The sequence below is a fragment of the Elephantulus edwardii genome, unplaced genomic scaffold (assembly GCF_000299155.1).
Source record: "Elephantulus edwardii isolate Elephantulus edwardi_28Jun2011 unplaced genomic scaffold, EleEdw1.0 scaffold00087, whole genome shotgun sequence".
NCBI classification, from domain to species: Eukaryota; Metazoa; Chordata; class Mammalia; order Macroscelidea; family Macroscelididae; genus Elephantulus; species Elephantulus edwardii.
The window spans coordinates 648,098-667,528 of NW_006399837.1; the positions used below are offsets into that span (position 1 = coordinate 648,098).

Genomic DNA, 19,431 nt, shown 5'->3' on the forward strand with positions numbered 1-19,431 from the left:
CTGCAGACCAGCCTCTACTCTGTCTTGGTGCTAGGTCTTAACCCATGTCTCAGTGCTGCTCTCTTGGGAGGTTTCCTCTCCACATCCCAGGCCTGGGGTGTGCCTAAAGCCTGTGAATACCAGGAAGCCCCGGAGACCCAGTCTCTGGCTGGCACCCCACACGCGTGGCTGATCTGGGGGAACAGAAGTGACAGTGCCATAGGCAGTCCAAGACCGCGCTCATCCAGGGGCCCTAGCCAGGTCTGCGTGCCTGTGCGTGTGTGCGTGCGTGTGCGTGCTGCACTAACCTGCCGCTTGCTGACTGAGGTTTTTGTCTGTACACAGGCGAGTGAGCTCAGGGGGCCGCCTGCGCTCCCCCCCGCTACCCTCCGAGCTGCGCCCCTGTCTCAGGCACCTCGGACCTCGCTGTGTTTCACTGCCTCCTGCCCACAGACCCAGCCGGCCCACCGGCCCGGACCCCATCCCAGCCTCCCGTCCCCTTCCCATCCCTCGAAGCCCCTGGGAAAACCCATGGGGCCCCCTCACATGGACCCTCCCACCCCAAGTGGACATATGGCTGGGCAGGCCAGGAGGCCCCCAGAAGGACTGAGTGTGGGGAAGGGGCAGCCAGGAGGGATAACAAGACCCCCCAGCCCCTCCCCCCAGGGGAGCACCGAGCGAGCGCATGTGCTACCGCTGCTACAGGCCACTGTCTGTCTATCCGTTTGTCTGTCTGTGCGTCTGTGACAGTCAGGGAAGGATCCCTCAGAGACAGCCCATAGGAGAGATGGGGACAGGGGCAGGCTGTGTGTCTGTAGGATGGGAGATTCCAGAGGGGCTCCCAGCAGGGGGGCAGGACACTGCTACTTGAAGAAGAGAGCAGGGTCACTGAACATTCCAGAAGAGCGAGCAGGCTGCTGACCGCTCCAGAAGCAGGTTTCAAATGGCACAACAAGACATCAAAATCGAGAGGCCCCGGACCGACCCTGGGCTGCCTGAGGCCCCGTGGGTCCTGGCACGTTCCACGCATGTGTTGGGCTCCTGGCTCTCCGTTAGGACTAGCGAGGCTCCATCTGGACTGGAGAGGGTGGCCAGATTGGTTCGGGGTGCGGGCACTGCCGGAGTGGGTATGGGGATATTTGGAAACCCCTATTTTTAGCTCAAATAAAGTCCAATTTGTATCCAGCCGGTGTACTGTGTGTTTCCCCCTTGCCCCTGCCGCCGCCGTCTCTGCCACCCTGTGGCTCTTTAAAGCCTCCGCCCCACCTCAGTTCGCTCTCCTCTCCCAGGAGTTTGTTTCCTTGGTCCAGTGGGGGTGACCATCTTGACACCAGGCCCGGGAGCCCCTTGCTGTCCTGGCCAGAAGGGCAGGCTTTCCCTGTCTCCAGGGGAACAAAACGCATCTCTCTCTCTGTGTCTGTCTCTCTGTGTGCATGTGTGTCTCCCTTGCCCTGTGTGTCTCTGCTCTGTGTGTGCCACCCGTGGCCCTTCTCCCCCCAGCACACCCTGAAAGCCGGTCCCTGGCCGTGCTGGCCCCCCTGCAGGACGTGGACGTGGGGGCTGGGGAGATGGTGCTGTTTGAGTGCCTGGTGGCAGGCCCCGCCGACGTGGAGGTGGACTGGCTGTGCCGTGGTCGCCTGCTGCAGCCCGCGCTGCTCAAATGCAAGATGCATTTTGACGGCCGGAAGTGCAAGCTGCTACTCACCTCGGTGCATGAGGACGACAGTGGCGTCTACACCTGCAAGCTGAGCACGGCCAAAGGTAACTGCCCACCAGGCTGCTGTGAGAGAGGGACCTGGGTGTGGGAAACTACCCCATCTCCTGGGGGACACGCAGAGAGGGGGAGATGGTGCAGTCCACCCAACTGTGCAAGAGAAAATTAATCTGTGGAAAGCATGCGGTCTGTGGCACAAAATGGTCAAATGTTCAATTACTTGCCAGAAAGTTCACAGTTTGAAGGCACTGGGGCTCCTTGGAATACAAGTCTAGAAACCTGCTTCTGAAAAGGTCCCAGCCTGGGAAACCCCGTGCAGCGGTTCTGTGCCGCACATACATGGCTTGCATGAACTGTAATCAGCTCACTAGCAACCATCATCATCAATGCAGAAAGCACTTGAAGTCGTCCTTGGTGCCAAATAAAGGAGCCCTGGTAGTAAAGGGGTATAGTGTGTTCTGTGCTGTGCTCCTAATAAAAAAGTCAGTGGTTTGAATCCACAAGCTGCCCCTGAGAGAAAGATGGCCAGCCTCTTCCCAGGAAGCTTGTCACTGGGTGGCCAGATTGACTTGATTTGACAGTGGGCTGCTGCAAAGCTCAAACTTCTTGCCATCAAATGGGAACTGACTCATTGCAGCGGACGCTCCGTTGTCATTCCAAAGCTCTAAGTTGCGTCGAGGAGATCTCTCTCCCATGCACTCACTGGTGGATTCGAACTGCCGGAGAGGCATGGCTATTGATTAGTGGTGCCGCTCCCTACAGACGACTCCACCAGTGCACCATAGCTGGTTCAATGGAAATTCTGTGTCAGCACAGCTGTTCTTCCGCTCAGAAGGCGAGTCCTCTGAAGCGTAGGAAACAAACCTGGACTTGAGTTCAGGTTCTTGACCTGCCATCTACACTCCCTGTGACCATGGGCAAGTCACTTTGTCTCTCTGAGCTTTAGACCGTTCATCTCACCTGTCAAAAGAGATGGTGATAATTACCCATACCTTGTTGAGTGATGGTTGGGATTAATGAGTTAATGTACGCAAAGAACACAGCCCAGCACCTGGCGAAGGGCAGCTCCTAATAAACGTCACCCATTATTATTATTGATGGCATCTCTGTCCTCCGGGTCGTCCTCGTTAAGAGCTGAGATAATGACACCTGTCCTGCCACATCGTGGTGATGAGCGGAGAGTGTGTTAGCTGGATCATAGAGTGGAGCGAAGGGCCTGTGCTTTAGGCCTAAGGCAGACAGAAGAGGGATGTGGACTCGACCCATCAACCCTCTCAACTCCCCTGGGAGTTTAAGGATACAGGAGGGAGTAGACTTGGCTTCTAGGAGCTTCTCAGAGCTGAGCTGGGGAGGTGAACAAGGTGAGCTGAGGAGGAGGGGGCATCCATCTCCCCAGCCCACCCTTGCTTGCCTCCTGCCCACCTTTGCTGGTCTGCCCCATGGCCCTGAGCAGGCTCAGCCCTGGGGCTCTACCCACTGCCCAGGGTCCAGCTCCTGGCCTCTCCTGCCCAGACTTATGACAGGTCAGTGGGTTCAGGTGCCTGGGGCTCCCTGGTCTTCCCTGCTTCAGCCTCAACCCCTCCCTCCCCCGTCCCCAGATGAGCTGACGTGCAGTGCCCGGCTGACGGTGCGGCCCTCGCTGGCACCCCTGTTCACAAGGCTGCTGGAGGACATGGAGGTGCTGGAGGGGCGCGCGGCCCACTTCGACTGCAAGATCAGTGGTACCCCACCCCCCTCCGTCTCCTGGACTCACTTTGGTACGGCGCCTGCAGAAGCCAGGGAACCCCAGGTGCCCAGACTGGGGTGGGATGCTCCCAGAGGTGAGCCCCCCGCTTCTCATTCTCCCTGCTTCCTGCTCAGGCCGCCCTGTGGAGGAGAGTGAGAACCTGCGGCTGAAACAGGATGGGGGTCTCCACTCACTGCACATCACTCATGTGGGCAGTGAGGACGAGGGGCTCTATGTGGTCAGTGCCACCAACACCCACGGCCAGGCTCACTGCTCGGCCCAGCTCTACGTGGAGGAGCCCAGGACAGCCGCCTCCGGCCCCAGGTACTGCCCTGCACCCACCTCCACCTGGGCTGCTGGGGCCACCTGGGAGGTGTCAGCCCAGGGTGGGAGGTGCAACCCCTGCCTCCAACAGCATGTGGCCCTTACAGCTCAAAGCTGGAGAAGATGCCGTCCATCCCTGAGGAGCCGGAGCAGGGCGAGCTGGAGCGGTTGTCCATGCCCGACTTCCTGCGGCCCTTGCAAGACCTGGAGGTGGGACTGGCCAAGGAGGCCCTGCTGGAGTGCCAGGTGACCGGGCTGCCCTACCCTACCATCAGCTGGTTCCACAACGGCCATCGAATCCAGAGCAGTGAGGACCGGCGCATGACACAGTGTATGTGCCAGGAGGGCCTGTGCTTCGTGGTGTCCCCACCCCTCCATGCCCACCTGAGGACCCACCAGTCCTCCTCTCCCTACAGCCAGGGATCCCATAGGGGCTGAGATCACTACCTTCCTCCTCCAGCGACATAGCTCGCATCTGCAGAGGGAGGACCAGAGCCTTGCTGGCACCCTTGCTGGCACCAGGTGGGCAGGTTGTACAGTGTGCTACAGACAGCAGTGCGACCATGCACAGATTACAGAACCTCTCTGGGCCTCAGTTTTCTTGTCTATAGTAGTGTGTTATGAGAATTCAGTCAGTATATGTCAGGTTCTTGCATTGGTGCTGGGCCAAGAGATCAGGCATCATCATCATCATAATAATAGTAATGATGTGTGTACCATCAAATTTTATCTGACTGGTACAGGAGGAGATTGTTCCTCCTTCTCCTGAAGAGAAGCTGGTGGATTCGAACCACACACCTCTGGGATTTCAGTACAGCTTCTTGCCACTAGGCTACCGGAGCTCACCTGGGCTCAGTATTTTCTAAAAACAATCTCATTATTGTTGATGGTGATGATGTTGTCGCCAGTATCCTCACCATTGATAAAACAGTCCTCCTTCATGGAGATGCTTCCTCACGAGAGCCACTGTGCATGGTGCCTGGTTCTGAAAGGAAGCTCGGTGCGGGGCTGTTCTGGCTAACTGAGCCCGACAGACGATCCTCCCTACAGCCCAGCCCTGCACCAACTACATGACCATCTGTGTGCTCATGGTCATCCCTGTGACCACAGTGCTTTCAGTGTCTTCCAGCCAAGCGTGTGCATCTCTCAGAACATTGTCAGGATAGTCTATCCCAGGTTGCTGAGAAATAACAAATACGGAAGGAACGGGAGGAAAACTCAGGAGAAGATGTTTGGGAGATGGCTCCTCGGCCTGAGATCTTTGCTCGTAGCAGCATCTAGCTCCACTCCCAGAGGACGCCGAGGGGCTTTACCTACCCATCTCATGGCACAGTGGCCACACAGTGACCGCTGTACCCATCTCTCGGCCTCAGACAGCGACCCCCTGGCAAAATCTCACCCTTCTTACGTGCTGTCTCAGGGCCAAGCCTTGGTGACTTCAGGCCTCATGCAGATACCCCCAGCCTGTCTCACTACAAGCCTCTAGACCAAGTGCTCATCTTCCCCCTTTACAGATGGGGAAACTGAGGCTTACAGGGGTTCAAGGACTTGCCCAAAGGCAAGCAAGGACTATCTGATTCCGATGGCCGCTTGCTAACCCAGATGCTTTCAGTTTCCATGTCCATTCGCTCTACCTCCCCTCTGGTGCCCATGGCCTGGCCCCTTCCCTCAGCCCCTTCCCAGGGCTGTTTCCCTGACTCTCCGCCTCCCTGTCTCCTGATCCACTCTGCTCTGAGGCGCTGGGTGAGTGTCTCAGCATCTGAGCTGGCGTCTCTGCCTCCAGACGTATCTGGGGTCAGCAGCAGCACTTGGCTTCTCTCCCTTATAAGTAGTGTCAGCAGAGAGAAATGAGAGGGTGGCTGTTCCTTGTGGAGATAATTGTGGAGAGAAGGGAGGGGTGTGTGGGGTCAGCTCTGACGACGACGAGGACAACACAGACCCCCTTCCCCTCACGTCCCCACCAGAGACAGCACATTATCATCACTCAGGGAGCACGACGGAGGGGAAGAGCTTTGGCTTCAACCAAGCTGAAGCCATAGCAGCATCGTTTATTAGCTCTGTGACCTTGGGCGAGTCCCTTAATGTCTCTGACTTCATTGGTAAATTGGGGGTAATTTTTCAGGGCTGTTGTGAGGATTAGAGGAATAAATGTATGCCAGAGTATCTGGCAGAGGCCAGGAAGATAGCAGGAGCTTAAGAGCAAACAACTCTTAGTAGTATAATTTATAACTTGCGTTTAGTACTTATGCATACAAGCCACTGAGTTGTTGGGCTAGGAAGGGCAAACCAATCAGAATGAAGTCAGCACTGTTGCTAACGAGCTTGCAGGCCAATCGGGAAGCTATGACATGTGCGAGCAAGCAAGGTCCGTCCAAGGCTGAGAACCTGGCAAAGGTGTAGATGCGAGGACTGGAGGGAGGACTTAGAGAAAGTGTCAAAGACAGACGTAAAGAGAGAGCTAGAGACGTACTGGTGGCACTTCCTTCTCCAGGACCAGCACCAACTTCAACTAGTCTTTGGAACTGACCCCTAGCTGACCTTCCAGCAGGTTTTCAGAGACAGTCAATCTCTCAGGAGGAGATTGTCCGTCTTTTTTCCTGTGGAACAGGCGGTGGATTTGAACCATGTACCTTTGCGTTGTAAGCGCAGTTCCTTCCCCCTAAGCCACCAGAGCTCCTTCTGAACAGAGAAGGAGGCCGTGTTAAGAAAATAGTGTTGCAGAAGAGCAGAGGCCTAGAGCTGGACGTATATGGTTTGCTTGGGGAGCTGATGGTTTGTTAGGGTGAGAACATTGAATGTAGAGAAGGGGGTATGTGGAAATTCAAGCTGAGGACTTTAGACGCCGCCTGTCTGTCTGCTAATTTGTTGTTTGCCGTTGAGCGGCTTGGACTGCCAGAGACCTGATGTATAAATGGAATGACGTGCCACCAGTTCTGTGCCAGCATCGTGAGCACTGGCATGCTCGAGTCCTTTTCTGTGGCTGCTCTGCCAATTCATCTAAATAAGGTTTCCACCCATTTTCACTGACCGAATGTAATGTGCTTTTCCAGTGAGAAGTCTTTCCTGGTAACATGCCCAGAGTAAGCAAGCCAAAGTCTCCACACCCTCACTTCTTCTTTTTTTTTTAATTTTTATTGTGTGTGTGTGTGTGTGTGTGTGTGTGTGTGTGTGTGTGGTCAAATCAGATCTGACAGGTACAGGAAGAGATTGCCCCTCCTTCTCCAGCAGAGCATCTGGTGGATTCAAACCACATGCCTCTGGGATTGCAGAGGAGCTTCTTGCCGCCATCGTCACTTCTAAGGAGCATTCTGATTGTGTTTTTTCTCAGACGGATACATTCATCCACATCTGCCCTTGACAGTGTAGAGGTGCCATTGGCAGAGGGCTTCTATAGGGAGCTGACTGGAGGTGAGGGGAGGGTGGGAGTGGAAGTGAGTACAGGGAAGAGGTGACCAAAGGAGGGGGCTTTGGAGATAAAATATCCTTAGAAATTTGACATGGAGATTGTGACCCCAGAGAATTGGAGGTGAGAGGACAGCAGGCAGGGATGGGAACCTGCAGAGAGTGGCCCTGTGTAGGAAGAACATGGTAAGTTTCTGGACATGAAGAGCCAAGGGCCAGGCAGGTGGTGTGGATACAGGAGCCAAGGCTGCAGGTGTCGTCATGGAGTGTCTCCTCCAGGGTTTGCTACTCGGGGAAGGCACTTTTTGCTGTCTGCCTCACCTGCCCATTGCAGTAGATGAGACAGAAGGGCCAGGCCTGGGCGGCTCACTCCTCTGTGTATCCCTCCGCTTCAAGCCCAGTGTCACTGTCTCTCCCCTTCCAGACAGGGATGTACATCGCTTGGTGTTCCCTGCCGTGGGACCCCAGCATGCCGGCGTCTACAAGAGCGTCATTGCCAACAAGCTGGGTAAAGCTGCCTGCTATGCCCACCTCTACGTCACAGGTAAGATAGTACCTGGCCGGCAGTGTCCACAGACAGGCCTAGCCACTGGCTCTGTCCAGCCAAGGGTGAGGTGGCCATGGGCTGTGATTGGATGAGGTGGGGGTCACTCAGGGCTTGGTGATCCTTTGTGGTCATTGAGTTCAAAAGGACCTGCTGGGTGTCCACCCTGTGTCTTTCAGATGTGGTTCCAGGCCCTCCTGACGGTGCCCCGCAGACGGTGGCTGTGACTGGAAGGATGATCACACTCACGTGGAACCCCCCGAGGAGTCTGGACATGGCCATCGGTGGGTCAGGCTGGACAAGGCTGTGGAGTGGGGAAGGGGAGCGTCAGGACAGGCTTAGGAGGAGGGCCCTGCGGAGAGCAGGAGAGGCAGGGCAAGGCACTGATGAGACGTGCGCTGTGGCCGAGTGGACAGTGCTGGGATCTCAGCCAGGATATAACTTAGTGTCATCTTTGCGCAGGGCTTGAGAAGAGGCATGGTGTGCCATCATGTCCCCTTCTCTCTCCCGGGATCTCTGGGGAACTGGGTGCTGGGGTCACGGCCCTGGGGATGTCCTCTTTCTGTTCTGTGCCTCAGTTTCCCTGCCCAAGGTGGCAAGTCTCTCTGTGCCTATAACTGAGCCCTCCATCTGGCATTTCATGCGTCCTGTACCTGGCTGCACTTACAGTTGGGGAAGAACAGGCAGGGGGATAACAAGAGAAACTGAGGCAGGCTCAAAACAGACCCCGAGTCCCAACACCCCTGACCAGCAGAACTTGGGGGAGGTGCCGCCTCAGCCTCTAGCAGCCCCCTCTTCCCGCAGACCCGGACTCCCTGACGTACACGGTGCAGCACCAGGTGCTGGGCTCGGACCAGTGGACAGCACTCGCCACGGGCCTGCGGGAGCCGGGATGGGCAGCCACAGGGCTGCGTAAGGGCGTCCAGCATGTCTTCCGGGTCCTCAGCACCAGCGGCAAGAGCAGCAGCAAGCCTTCGCCCCCCTCTGAGCCTGTGCAGCTGCTGGAGCGGGGTGAGCTGGGGGCCCCCTAGCAGGGAGGGGGGTCCTGTGGTAAAACCCTCTGTTCCTCGAGCTGGCCTAGGCCCGTTTGGACGTGACCACTGTGCGAGAACTGGGTGGTCAGGGGGATCCCCGTCTATCAGTGGGTTTCCTTGTCACTCCTGAAAAGTCACTTGACTCATTGGGCCAAGCTGAGGCCCTGGGTTCTAATCTCACCTCTGCTACTTCTTTGCTGTGTGCCCTCTACAAATTCCTAAACGTCTCTGAGCCTCACTGTCATCTTCTGCACAAACGTGGAGCTGCCCCGGAGGTTGAGAGCTTAGTATCCGCATCCAACAAGAGCCTGAATTATCTCCTTTCAGGCCCCCCCCTGGAGGAGGCCCCCACCGTGCTGGACAAGCCGGACGTTGTGTATGTGGTGGAGGGGCAGCCTGCCACCGTCACCATCACCTTCAACCACGTGGAGGCCCAGGTCGTCTGGAGGAGGTGGGCACGCCCTGTGTGCCCTATCTCACTGTGCCAGCCAGGCCCCAGATGGGTGGCCTCTGGGTGACCCAACCTCTTACCTACTACCCCTCAGCCGCCGAGGGGCCCTCCTGGAGGCACGGGCAGGTGTGTACGAGCTGAGCCAGCCCGACGATGATCAGTACCGTCTCCGGATCTGCCGGGTGAGCCGCCGGGACGTGGGGCCCCTTACCTGCACAGCACGAAATCGCCATGGCACGCAGGCCTGTTCCGTCACCCTGGAGCTGGCAGGTGGGTGAGGTGGGCCTTCGTCCGTCTTGCCTCTCTAAGAGACCCCAAGCCTTCTCCCCACACCCTCAGGTGCGTACACCGTCCTGCCCCCGCTGGGGAATCATGCCCTCCCTCAGACCTGTCCTTCTGATGGTTATGATAACGGCAATGTGGTTGTTGTTGTTATATGCCATCGAGTTGCTTGCGACTCATGGCGACCCTGTGTACAAGAGCCCTAAACGCCGTTCTATCCTGTGCCAACCTCGCTGTCTCAAACACACGCATTCCCCACTCCACTCACAGAATCGATCCATCTCATTGAGGGTCTTCCTCTCCTGCGCCGCCCCTCCACTCTCCCAAACGTGATGTCCCTCTCCAAGGACCAGTCCCTCCTTGCAACATGCCCAAAATATGTCATATGAAGCTTCAGAATACTTGATTCCAAGGAGCATTCTGGCTTCACCCTCTCAAGGTCAAACCTGTTTGTTCTCCTAGCAGTCCATGGTATATTCAACACTCTTCTCCAGCACCACAGCTCAAAGGCATCAATTCTCCTTCTAGCATCCTTATTCACTGTCCAACTCTCAGATGCCTAGCACGTAATTGAGAAGACTATAGCCCGGATCAGGCGCACCTTAGTCTCCAGCCTGACATCGTTGCTCTTCAGTACTCTTGCGAGGTCCCTCACAGCTGACTTTCCCAATGCAATTCATCTCTTGATTTCCTGGCTGCTGCTACCAAGAGTGTTGACTGTGGAACCAAGTAAACGAAAACTGTTAACTATCTCAATCTCTTCACCATCCATACTGATGCTGCCAATTGGCCCAGTGGTGAGAATCTTTGTTTTCTTGATGCTGAGCTTCAATCCATATTGAAGACTGCAGTCCTTGACTTTCTACAGCAAGCGCTTCAGGTCCTCCTCAGTTTCAGCAAGCAGCGTTGTGTCATCTGCATAACGCAGGTTGTTGATGATTCTTCTACCAATCTTGATGCCACATTCCTCCTCATACAGCCCAGCGTCTCAGATGATCTGTTCTGCATACAGATTGAAAAGGTATGGAGACAAAATACCTGCCTAATGGACCCCTTTCTTGATTTTGAACCATCCAGAGTTTCCCTGCTCTGTTCTGACGACTGCCTCTTGGTCCAAGTATAGGTTTCGCATTAGCACAAATGTTCTGTAATTCCCATTCTTCTCAGTCAGCCACAGCTTGTTGTGATCCACACAGTCAAAAGCCTTTGCATAGTCAATGAAGCACAGATAGACATTCTTCTGGTATCTCTGCTTTCTGCCAAGATCCATCTAACACTAGCTATAATATCCCTAGTACCATGACCTCTTCTAAATCCAGCCTGCACATCTGGCAGTTTTCTGTTGACATGACAGTAATAGTCATGTTACTGTTAATAGGTGCCATCCAGTCAGTTAACACTCATAGCAGCCCTTTGAACAGCAGATCTGAACCCTGCCGTATCCTGTGCCATCCTCACCGTCTCTGACTCACTTGAGCCCATTGTCATAGTCACTGTGTCAGTCCATCTTGGTGAGGGTCTTCCTCTCTTTCCCTGACCCTCCACCTTTCCCAGCGAGATGGGTTTTTTTCCCAAGGACAGGACAGGACAGGCCTCTTCTCCAAAATATGTGAGATGAAGTTTCACCAGCTTTGACTCTAAGGAGCTGTCTGATTGCAAGACAAACTTGTTATTTTGTCAGTCCACGGGATATCCGGTACTCTCCTCCAGCACTATAATTCAAAGGCATCAGTTCTTCTTTTCAGTAGCAATATTTGTAAGATATTTATCAAGAATATAGCACATACCAGGCTTCATGCTGAGTGCCTCACATACATCATTTAACGTCTTTATCAATTCTGTGTGGTGGAGTCAGTTTTCATTTCCGTTGTGTGAATGAGGAAACTGAGGCTCAGACAGTGCTTAAGGAACTGGCCAAGGTCACACAGACTAGTAAATACAGGAGCTGGGATCCAAGCAGATGCCTGACCCCAAAGCCAGCGAGTGCTGTTAACTCCTGCATTAAACCCAACAGGAAATATTATCTCAAATATAAGCAGAGGGAGGCTGAGCTGATTCCTAAAACAAACAAACACTGGCCCACGTAGGGGCATCTCGTTACCAGACTCCCAGCTCTGAGGATCCAAGTGCCCTTTTGCAGAGGCCTGTGTGACAGAAACGCTTGACCTTTTTATAATTCCTCCTCTGTACATTTAAGCATATCGCCTCCCCAACTATAGCATGCATCCAGGAATAATTGTTTTGTTTTCTGGCTTGTTAATTAGCTGTCGACATATGTAACTGTCCATCAGAATTTCAGATCGGCAGGAGCTAAGCTAACCTGCTGAGTAGCTACAACTCCAGCCAAATGCAAAGAAAGAAAGTGACCTTTTAGTTAGCACGTGCAGTCTTATCCTGGGTAAAATATACGTTTGGGGCTTGTTTTTTTCTTTTTAAAAAAAAAAAAAAACCAAAAGACTGTTTGGACTCCAGTGCTTTGATCTGCATAGACCCGCACCAAGCAACCTAGAGCCTGAGCCGGCTGAACGTGGTGGAGGTGCTGCCAGCAGCCTATGCCAGAGAGGGGCGAGCTGGTAGAAGGTGGGAGAAGCAGCAGGAGGGGGTGAGGGAGAGATAGGAACCCTGCTGGCTCTGCTCTAGGGACGGTGGGTGAGCCCCTGTCTCCCTTGTCTGTGTCTTTCCCCTCCCCCCCCAGCTTGCTCTCATCCCAGTGATTGCTTAAGGCTTTGTTCCAGCCCACTTGGCACTGTCCCCTTGACCACCCCGTCTGCAAGAAGAGTCCTTGGTCTTAGGCAGCCCTGGTCACCTAGAGCCCGACCCTCTAACCCAGGTGGAACAGTGACAGGAAGTCAGCCTCTCCACTGGGAGGCAGGCCTGGGGCTGGGAACTACACCCCCACTCTGTCCCACCCCACACTGCCACCGAGCCAGGGCCAGTAGAACAGCCCCTTCCCTCCGTATCCACCCACTGGTGCATTGTCCCCACCGTCAGGAGGCCCTTCCCCTCCAGATAAAATTGAACTGTGTCCATGTGGTGGACAGTGGTCCGTATCCCATGCTCTCTGCTCCTCCCTCTCATCGCCCTTCCCTCTTCTGGAGGGGGACACCTGGAAGTCGTGAGTCTTTTGCAAAGTACATCTGCACACGTGTTTATGAGAATTATAAGCTGCTTTACCAGGAGATCGTGCGACCATGTGATGTGTGCAGAGGATAAAATCATAGCCACGGGTGGGAGAAATGAAGCTGATAATCAGTGTTTAGCTTTTTGATTAATCTCTGGTTAATACCTATTCATCTTCTCATCTCCCACATGATATAAGTTGCCCTAAATGTTTAAGTAAAATTCAAAGAGAGAAAAAAAAAAACTTTAAGACCATGGCAGTCTCATTTTGGGAGGTTTTAGACAGCTGCCTCAGGGACCAGAACAAAAACCTCAAGTACATTGCCATCAAGTCAGAACCGACAGTAGCTGCCCCTCCAGCAGGACTTTGGAGGCTGTGAATCCCAGGGGAGGAGATTGCCTGTCTTTCTTTGGAGAGGCCATTGGTGGCTTTGAGCTGCCCAAGAGGTGCTGTCTGTGGTTTAGCAGTGCAGCTCTCTGTGGACCAGGCCCCTACCCAGAGGCCAAGGACTGGCCGAGTCTGTGAAGCCACTGAGTGGAGACTGTGAGGAAGGGGTCAGCTATGCAGGCCGTGACCAATGCGTGCCGTGAGGGAGGCCAGCTCCAGAGGGCAGGCCTGACTGTCCAGTGGCAGAAGGAAAAGCACGCGTCTTTTGTGCATGAAAATATCTCCTAATTTTTATTTTTTTAATTTTTAAAATTATTTTTATTATTTTTTTTATGTGTGTACTGTCAAATCAGATCTGACTGGTACAGGAGGAGATTGTCCTTCCTTCTCCAGCAGAGTACTTGGTGGATTTGAGCCATGCACCTCTGGTCCCCTAATTTTTTAATTTATGTATTTTCTTGTTGTGTACCATTGAATATGATCCAGCTGGCACAAGAAGAAGTTGCCCCTCCTTCTCCAGCACTGCATCTGGTGGATTTGAACCACAAGCCTTTGGTATTACAGTGCAGCTTCTTGCCACTAGGTCACCAGAGCTTCTTTGGTCTCCTTTTCAAAACACACATATGAATACGAGGGTCAAACCGAGCAAAGCAAGCACGTGCCCTCTGGCTTGGGTTTTCGGAGCTGGTTCCAGGCGAGGCACTCTGATACCCTGGGGTGCATCGGAGAGCCCCAGTGGTGGGCTGCTGGGAGGTGGGGCTCAGATGGAAGCCACTTGCTGAGGCAGGCCTCTGTGACACCCCCTTCCCACCCACCCTGTCCCTGTGTGTTTCAGAGGCTCCTCGGTTTGAGTCCATCATGGAGGATGTGGAGGTGGGGGCTGGGGAGACGGCTCGCTTTGCTGTGGTGGTTGAAGGGAAACCCCTGCCAGACGTCATGTGGTACAAGGTCAGAGGATGGTGACTGAGGCTGGCTGGGAGGTGGAGGGCAGGGGATAGGGGATGCTTTGGGGGTGGGGCTGTCCTGTGCTGGAGACAAGGGATTCCTGGGGATCTGAGTGGAGACCTGAGAAAGAGCATTGTTGGCAGGAGGGGTGGAACCGGGTGCCACGTGACTCAGATAGTAGAGGACCAGGAGCTTGTAATTGGAGACCTGAAGTCCCTCAGTGGGTCCTGTGTCCTGGGGGGACATGACTCCTGGGGTGAAGGTGATGCTGTGTGGAGATGAGGAGGGGCCTGAGGCCCTGGGGGTTCCTGGCCTTGAAGGACAGGAGACCCTGGGTCTCCACTGTGGAGGTGACTGGGGCCCAGAGGGGGTGAAGCCAGGCTGGTTACACCCCTCTCCTCAGGACGAGGCCCTGCTGGCGGAGAGCAGCCACGTGAGCTTCGTGTATGAGGAGAATGAGTGCTCCCTGGTGGTGCTCAGCGCCGGGGCCCAGGACGGCGGCGTCTACACCTGCACTGCCCGCAACCTGGCGGGTGAGGTCTCCTGCAAGGCGGAGTTGGCCGTGTGCCCAGGTGAGCTGGGCCGGGGTGGGCAGAGAAGGGCTGAGCGCCCACCTACAACAAGACTGTGTGCAGCGCCTCACTCTGGCCCCTGCCACCTCTGGCCCAGCGCTTCAGTCCTCTGTCCCCACCTGTCCCATCCCCTCCTGTTCTTACTCTCTTCATCTAACTTCCCCAGTTCCGACAGCTATGGAGGTTGAAGGGGCCGGGGAAGATGAGGAGCAGCGGGGTAGGAGACTCAGTGACTTCTATGACATCCACCAGGAGATTGGCAGGTGTGGACTGTGGGAAGGACCAAGTGGATGGGGGCTGGGGACCAGGAGGGGCCGGCATGCCAGGCCTACAATCCTTGCTGAGTCCCAGCCCTGTCCCTGTACCACGCAGGGGTGCCTTCTCCTACCTACGCCGGGTGGTCGAGCGCAGCTCTGGCCTGGAGTTTGCGGCCAAGTTCATCCCCAGCCAGGCCAAGCCGAAGGCGTCGTCGCGGCGGGAGGCCCGGCTGCTGGCCCAGTTGCAGCATGACTGTGTCATCTACTTCCACGAGGCCTTTGAGAGGCGCCGAGGACTGGTCATCGTCACCGAGCTGTATCCTGGGACAGATGACAATGGGAGGGGGCAGCAGACTTGTGTCTTACTAGCAACGTGTGTTACAGTTTACAAAGTTGTCCCGTTGTGAAGGGTAAACCTCAAGGTTTATGCAAAGACCAGTATCTTTTCAACTGTTGTGGGTCCCCCCCCTTTTAAATTTACTTAGCATGTCCTCTGTGCCTGGCAGTGTTCCAAGAGCTTTCCAAATATTAACTCATTTAACCCCAACCTCAAACCCCAGGTGGTTCAGACTCAGGGTGGCCAGACGTGTGTACAGAGAAGGACTTGCTGCCCAGGATTTTCCAGGCCTTTGTTTTGAGGCCTACTGGCAGGATTCTCAGTTCTGACATTTTGCATAATAGTTGTACCCTTAGCCTTTATGCCACCCAGAGGCCCTGTATACCTTCTGGAATAGTTTAATCCCATTTTACAGAGGGTGAAACTGAGGTCTTGGGAGGCTAAGTCATTTCCCAGGGTTTGCACAGCTAACAAGTGGCATATGTTTTCCATCTCATGATGCGGTACCGTGTACCTGCACCTTTATGGTGCTCCTTGGAGGCCAGGATGGTGAAGCTTTGTTCTCACATACTTGGGACACATTGTTGGGAGGGGTCCGTCCTTGCAGAAGGACGTCGTGCTGGGAAAGGTGGAGGGACAATGTACGAGAGGAAGGGTCTTTTTTAAAAAAAATGTATTTTTTGTGTGTGTGTACTGTCAAATCAGATCTGACTGGTACAGGAGGAGTTTACCCCTCCTTCTCCAGCAGAGCATCTGGTGGATTTGAACCATGTACCTCTGGGATTGCAGTGCAGCTTCCTGCCACTAGGCCACCAGAGCTCCCTTGAGAGGCAGATTGTTGACAAGGTGATCGACAATGGTGACTATAACAAGGGTCTTGAGTATATTAGAGATGATGAGGATGGCACAGGATAGGACAAGGTTCAGATCTGTTGTAAAAAAAGAAAGGCTCTTATTCGGTCGTAAGCGTTCTGGTAAAATAGAGGCAGCCTGAGAAGTGAGGCAGCTGCGTGGTGAGTTTGTCACGTGGCTACCTGGGTGACCGTCCTGTGCACCAGCCACCCAGTCTGCCCTGCTCCAGCCCATCGCTCGGCAAATGGATCACGTCACTGCATTTCTGAGTATTTTCAAATAGGAAGGTCCGTCTACAGTCAACAGGTCTGCTCTGCTTTGATCTCAGGACTGTGCAAGGTGGGCAAGAGAGGAAATAATGCCCCTTTTTTTTACCTGAGGGAAATTCAAAGCAGTTGAATTATTTACCCAGGATTCGTGGTGTGTTTGAGCCACACCGTTCCAAGTCTGTACTATGATGGGGAAGGGTGAACACATTATCTGGCTGATATAAGGTGCCCTTGAAGAGAAGCAGGGGGTTCCGTGTGTTATCAGGATGCCCAGACCAGGGAGTGGAGGGCACTGTCCAGAAGCAGGCCTGGCCATCAGCACTGGTCACTCTTCTCCTTGACCTTTGATGTAGCTGCACAGAGGAGCTGCTGGAGCGAATGGCCCGGAAATCCACCGTGTGTGAGTCTGAGGTGAGGGCAGCGAGCGGCAGGGCCAGGGTGGGCACCAGCCTTAGCCCGGGTGGGCTTTGACCTTCAGTGGGTGGGTTTGGGCATGCTGTCTGCCCACAAGGAGACTGGGAGTGAGGATACAAGCACCAAGTCGGCAAGAGTTGCCCCTCCCCAATCAGACCCATCTGTTTGGGGTTTACAAATAGAACCCTATCCCTATCTATTTGGGTTTATACTGCCATCTACAAACTCCAGTAGACTCACCCCAGCCCCTAACTTTACTATTTCCCAGTCTTAAGTAAATATTCCCCAGACATTTGTCCCAAGAGAAGTTCTCATTTCTTCATGTCTATCCAGTCTCACTGTGTGCCCCATGTAGGGCTGCATAACAGGTTAAATACTGCACAACTCTTTTTATTACTGTGTTGGTGGTCCCACCTTATTATTGTGCTCTGTTCAACCTGTGCAGGTGTGCATAGCAGCCCTGGATCTCAGCAACCCCTAACCTGTTTCAGCCCCTGCCCCCAGCCGTCTGCGTGCCATACCCCAGGGATGGCCACTTGTCCTGGCTCTGAAGATGATCAGGCATAGCACCTTACTAACCCCTTGGGCTCTGGACCCCTGTTTCCACAGATCCGGACCTACATGCGGCAGGTGCTGGAGGGCATATGTTACCTGCACCAAAGCCATGTGCTGCACCTGGATGTCAAGGTGAGGTTCAGGTGGAGAGGGAGGGTTGGGTTAAACAGCCCCCGTGACAGCGTCCTCCCACTTCACGCAGTCCCCACCCCGGCCTTGTGTCCCGTAGCCCGAGAACCTGCTGATCTGGGACGGTGCTGAGGGTGAGGAGCAGGTGCGCATCTGTGACTTTGGGAACGCCCAGGAGCTGACTCCGGGAGAGCCCCAGTATTGCCAGTATGGCACACCTGAGTTTGTGGCACCCGAGATTGTCAACCAGACCCCCGTGTCCGGAGTCACTGACATCTGGTAATGCTGGCGTGCTGGCCCCTGGGGTGGGTCAGTGCAGCAGCCCTCGCTGCTATGCTGGGGACTTGCTTGCCACCAGACGGGAAATGTATGAAATCATTCCTTCTGCTTGGACAGCGGCTGGTGGCACTGCTCTGGGAGCGTCCTGTCCATGTCACTCCTGATCAGTCAGTGCCTCAGCCTAGTCAGACCCTGCTTCCTTGTCTTCCCTGGATGCAGGATCTCAGGGAGGTCAGCCTCCGTGTCAGCAGCTGACGTGTCTTTCCCAGTGAGAAGGGGCCTCAGTGGTCCCGGAACACTTCTGGGGTTTCTGGGCTGGCCCTTGACTCCTCCAAGCATGTCTGGACTTCTGGGCCCAGCATTCTCACTGAAGGCTGCTTCCCTGGGCTCCTTGTCCACTCAGTGCTCACATGGAGCCTCCCACCCTCAGGCTAATGGTAGCAGAGAGCTGCTTACATCCAGAGGGAGGTGGGCTTGTCTCTCATCTGTTCACTCTTCTCTCCCTCAGGCCTGTGGGCGTCGTGGCCTTCCTCTGGTAAGGACCCTTAAACTCAGGCCCCAGGCCCCATAGCAGCCACCTTACAAGCCTCCCCTCACATTTGCAGGACCCAGGGCAAGAGTGTCATTGGAGTCTGCAGGCACCCCTTCTTTTCCACTCCTTTCTCTGCTCATTCCTCGCCACAGGGGGCCTCGAGTGCATGTGTGTGGACACCCTGGTCTGTATGTCCAGGCTTTATGTCCCCATAAACAGCCACTCTTCAGGTCTAAGACAGTGGACAGAGAGGCCTGTGCAGGCTCTGTGCAGCTTAGGCAGGAAATAATGAGGCTCAGGGTTTCCAACAATGTCTAGAAGGGGAGGGGGCCTAGAGCTCAGGGTGGGCACAGCTCTGGGGGCTTTGGGTGGGCACATCCCCAAGGCCAGAAGCCCCCTTGTCTCGTGGAGAGGCCATGGCTGGTCACTTTGGGCTAAGGACAGTACTGCCTCCCAGCTCATCCAGGGTGAGGAGTGGGGACCAGACAGGCAGGGATCCAGCCTCCTCCCCTGGCCCAGGTTCACCCTGTGTCCTACCCAGGACCTCCAACCACCCTAGCACCACATTGCACCCTCCATCTCTGCCTCAGCACAGGGCCCTGCCCAGCTCTCATATAATCCCCCTCCACTCCTGCAGCCTGACCGGCATCTCCCCATTTGTTGGGGAGAACGATCGGACCACGTTGATGAACATCCGGAACTACAACGTGGCCTTTGAGGAGACAACATTCCTGAGCCTGAGCAGGGAGGCCCGGGGCTTCCTCATCAAAGTGCTGGTGCAGGATCGGCTGTGAGCGCAAGGAAGCCCCTCCCCGCCCCATGACCCCCTGCCCCATGGATGTCCCCACCCCCCGCTAACCCCCAGCTCCTTAGAAGCCTCACGTACTGCTCAAACATTTATTGAATGACCAGCAGCATGAATGAATGCATAGATGTTTGCCACTGAGTTAATTCCAAGTCCTAGTGAGAAATCACAGTAAGGAAAGGTTAGAGCTGCTCCCTTGGATTGCCGCCTTTCTCCCACAGAGTGGCTGGTGGGTTTGGGTTTGAACCACCAACGTTTGGGTTAGCAGCCATAGAGCTTTATCTACTCAGCCACCAGGGCTTCTAAAGCCCTCTGGCCTCTTATTAATCTTTGTTCCTTTACAGGAGGCCTACTGCAGAAGAGACCCTAGAACACCCTTGGTTCAAAGTGAGTCCATCCCATAAAGAGGGTGGGTGGTACCAGGAGTGGACGAGGGAGATAATTATTAACAGCTCCATTTATAGAGTAGCTATAATGTGCCATACTCATGATAAAAAGCATGTTATACCCAAAAGTAAGGT

At 54.7% G+C, this 19,431-nt stretch overlaps 2 protein-coding genes across 4 annotated transcripts in view; both read left to right on the plus strand.

Moving 5' to 3' along the window:
* LOC102845853 (striated muscle preferentially expressed protein kinase-like) overlaps positions 1–750 on the plus strand; it is a 27,335-nt gene extending 26,585 nt beyond the window's left edge. For all 3 annotated transcript variants that reach the window (XM_006890256.1, XM_006890258.1, XM_006890257.1), the window contains one exon: positions 325–750. In XM_006890256.1, the coding sequence (XP_006890318.1) occupies positions 325–332 (8 nt within the window). In that variant the 3' untranslated portion in view covers positions 333–750. The remainder of the gene's footprint in view (positions 1–324) is intronic.
* Positions 751–922: 172 nt separating this feature from the next.
* SPEG (SPEG complex locus) overlaps positions 923–19,431 on the plus strand; it is a 30,311-nt gene continuing 11,802 nt past the window's right edge. Inside the window, exons 1-22 of the mRNA XM_006890308.1 lie at positions 923–1,106; positions 1,480–1,740; positions 3,292–3,450; positions 3,554–3,743; positions 3,851–4,074; positions 4,160–4,265; positions 7,072–7,151; positions 7,570–7,689; positions 7,869–7,973; positions 8,494–8,700; positions 9,051–9,174; positions 9,269–9,444; positions 13,800–13,912; positions 14,313–14,481; positions 14,648–14,744; positions 14,854–15,054; positions 16,550–16,607; positions 17,220–17,297; positions 17,395–17,573; positions 18,082–18,108; positions 18,743–18,895; positions 19,255–19,297. Of these exons, the coding sequence (XP_006890370.1) occupies positions 923–1,106; positions 1,480–1,740; positions 3,292–3,450; positions 3,554–3,743; positions 3,851–4,074; positions 4,160–4,265; positions 7,072–7,151; positions 7,570–7,689; positions 7,869–7,973; positions 8,494–8,700; positions 9,051–9,174; positions 9,269–9,444; positions 13,800–13,912; positions 14,313–14,481; positions 14,648–14,744; positions 14,854–15,054; positions 16,550–16,607; positions 17,220–17,297; positions 17,395–17,573; positions 18,082–18,108; positions 18,743–18,895; positions 19,255–19,297 (3,054 nt within the window). The remainder of the gene's footprint in view (positions 1,107–1,479; positions 1,741–3,291; positions 3,451–3,553; positions 3,744–3,850; positions 4,075–4,159; positions 4,266–7,071; positions 7,152–7,569; positions 7,690–7,868; positions 7,974–8,493; positions 8,701–9,050; positions 9,175–9,268; positions 9,445–13,799; positions 13,913–14,312; positions 14,482–14,647; positions 14,745–14,853; positions 15,055–16,549; positions 16,608–17,219; positions 17,298–17,394; positions 17,574–18,081; positions 18,109–18,742; positions 18,896–19,254; positions 19,298–19,431) is intronic.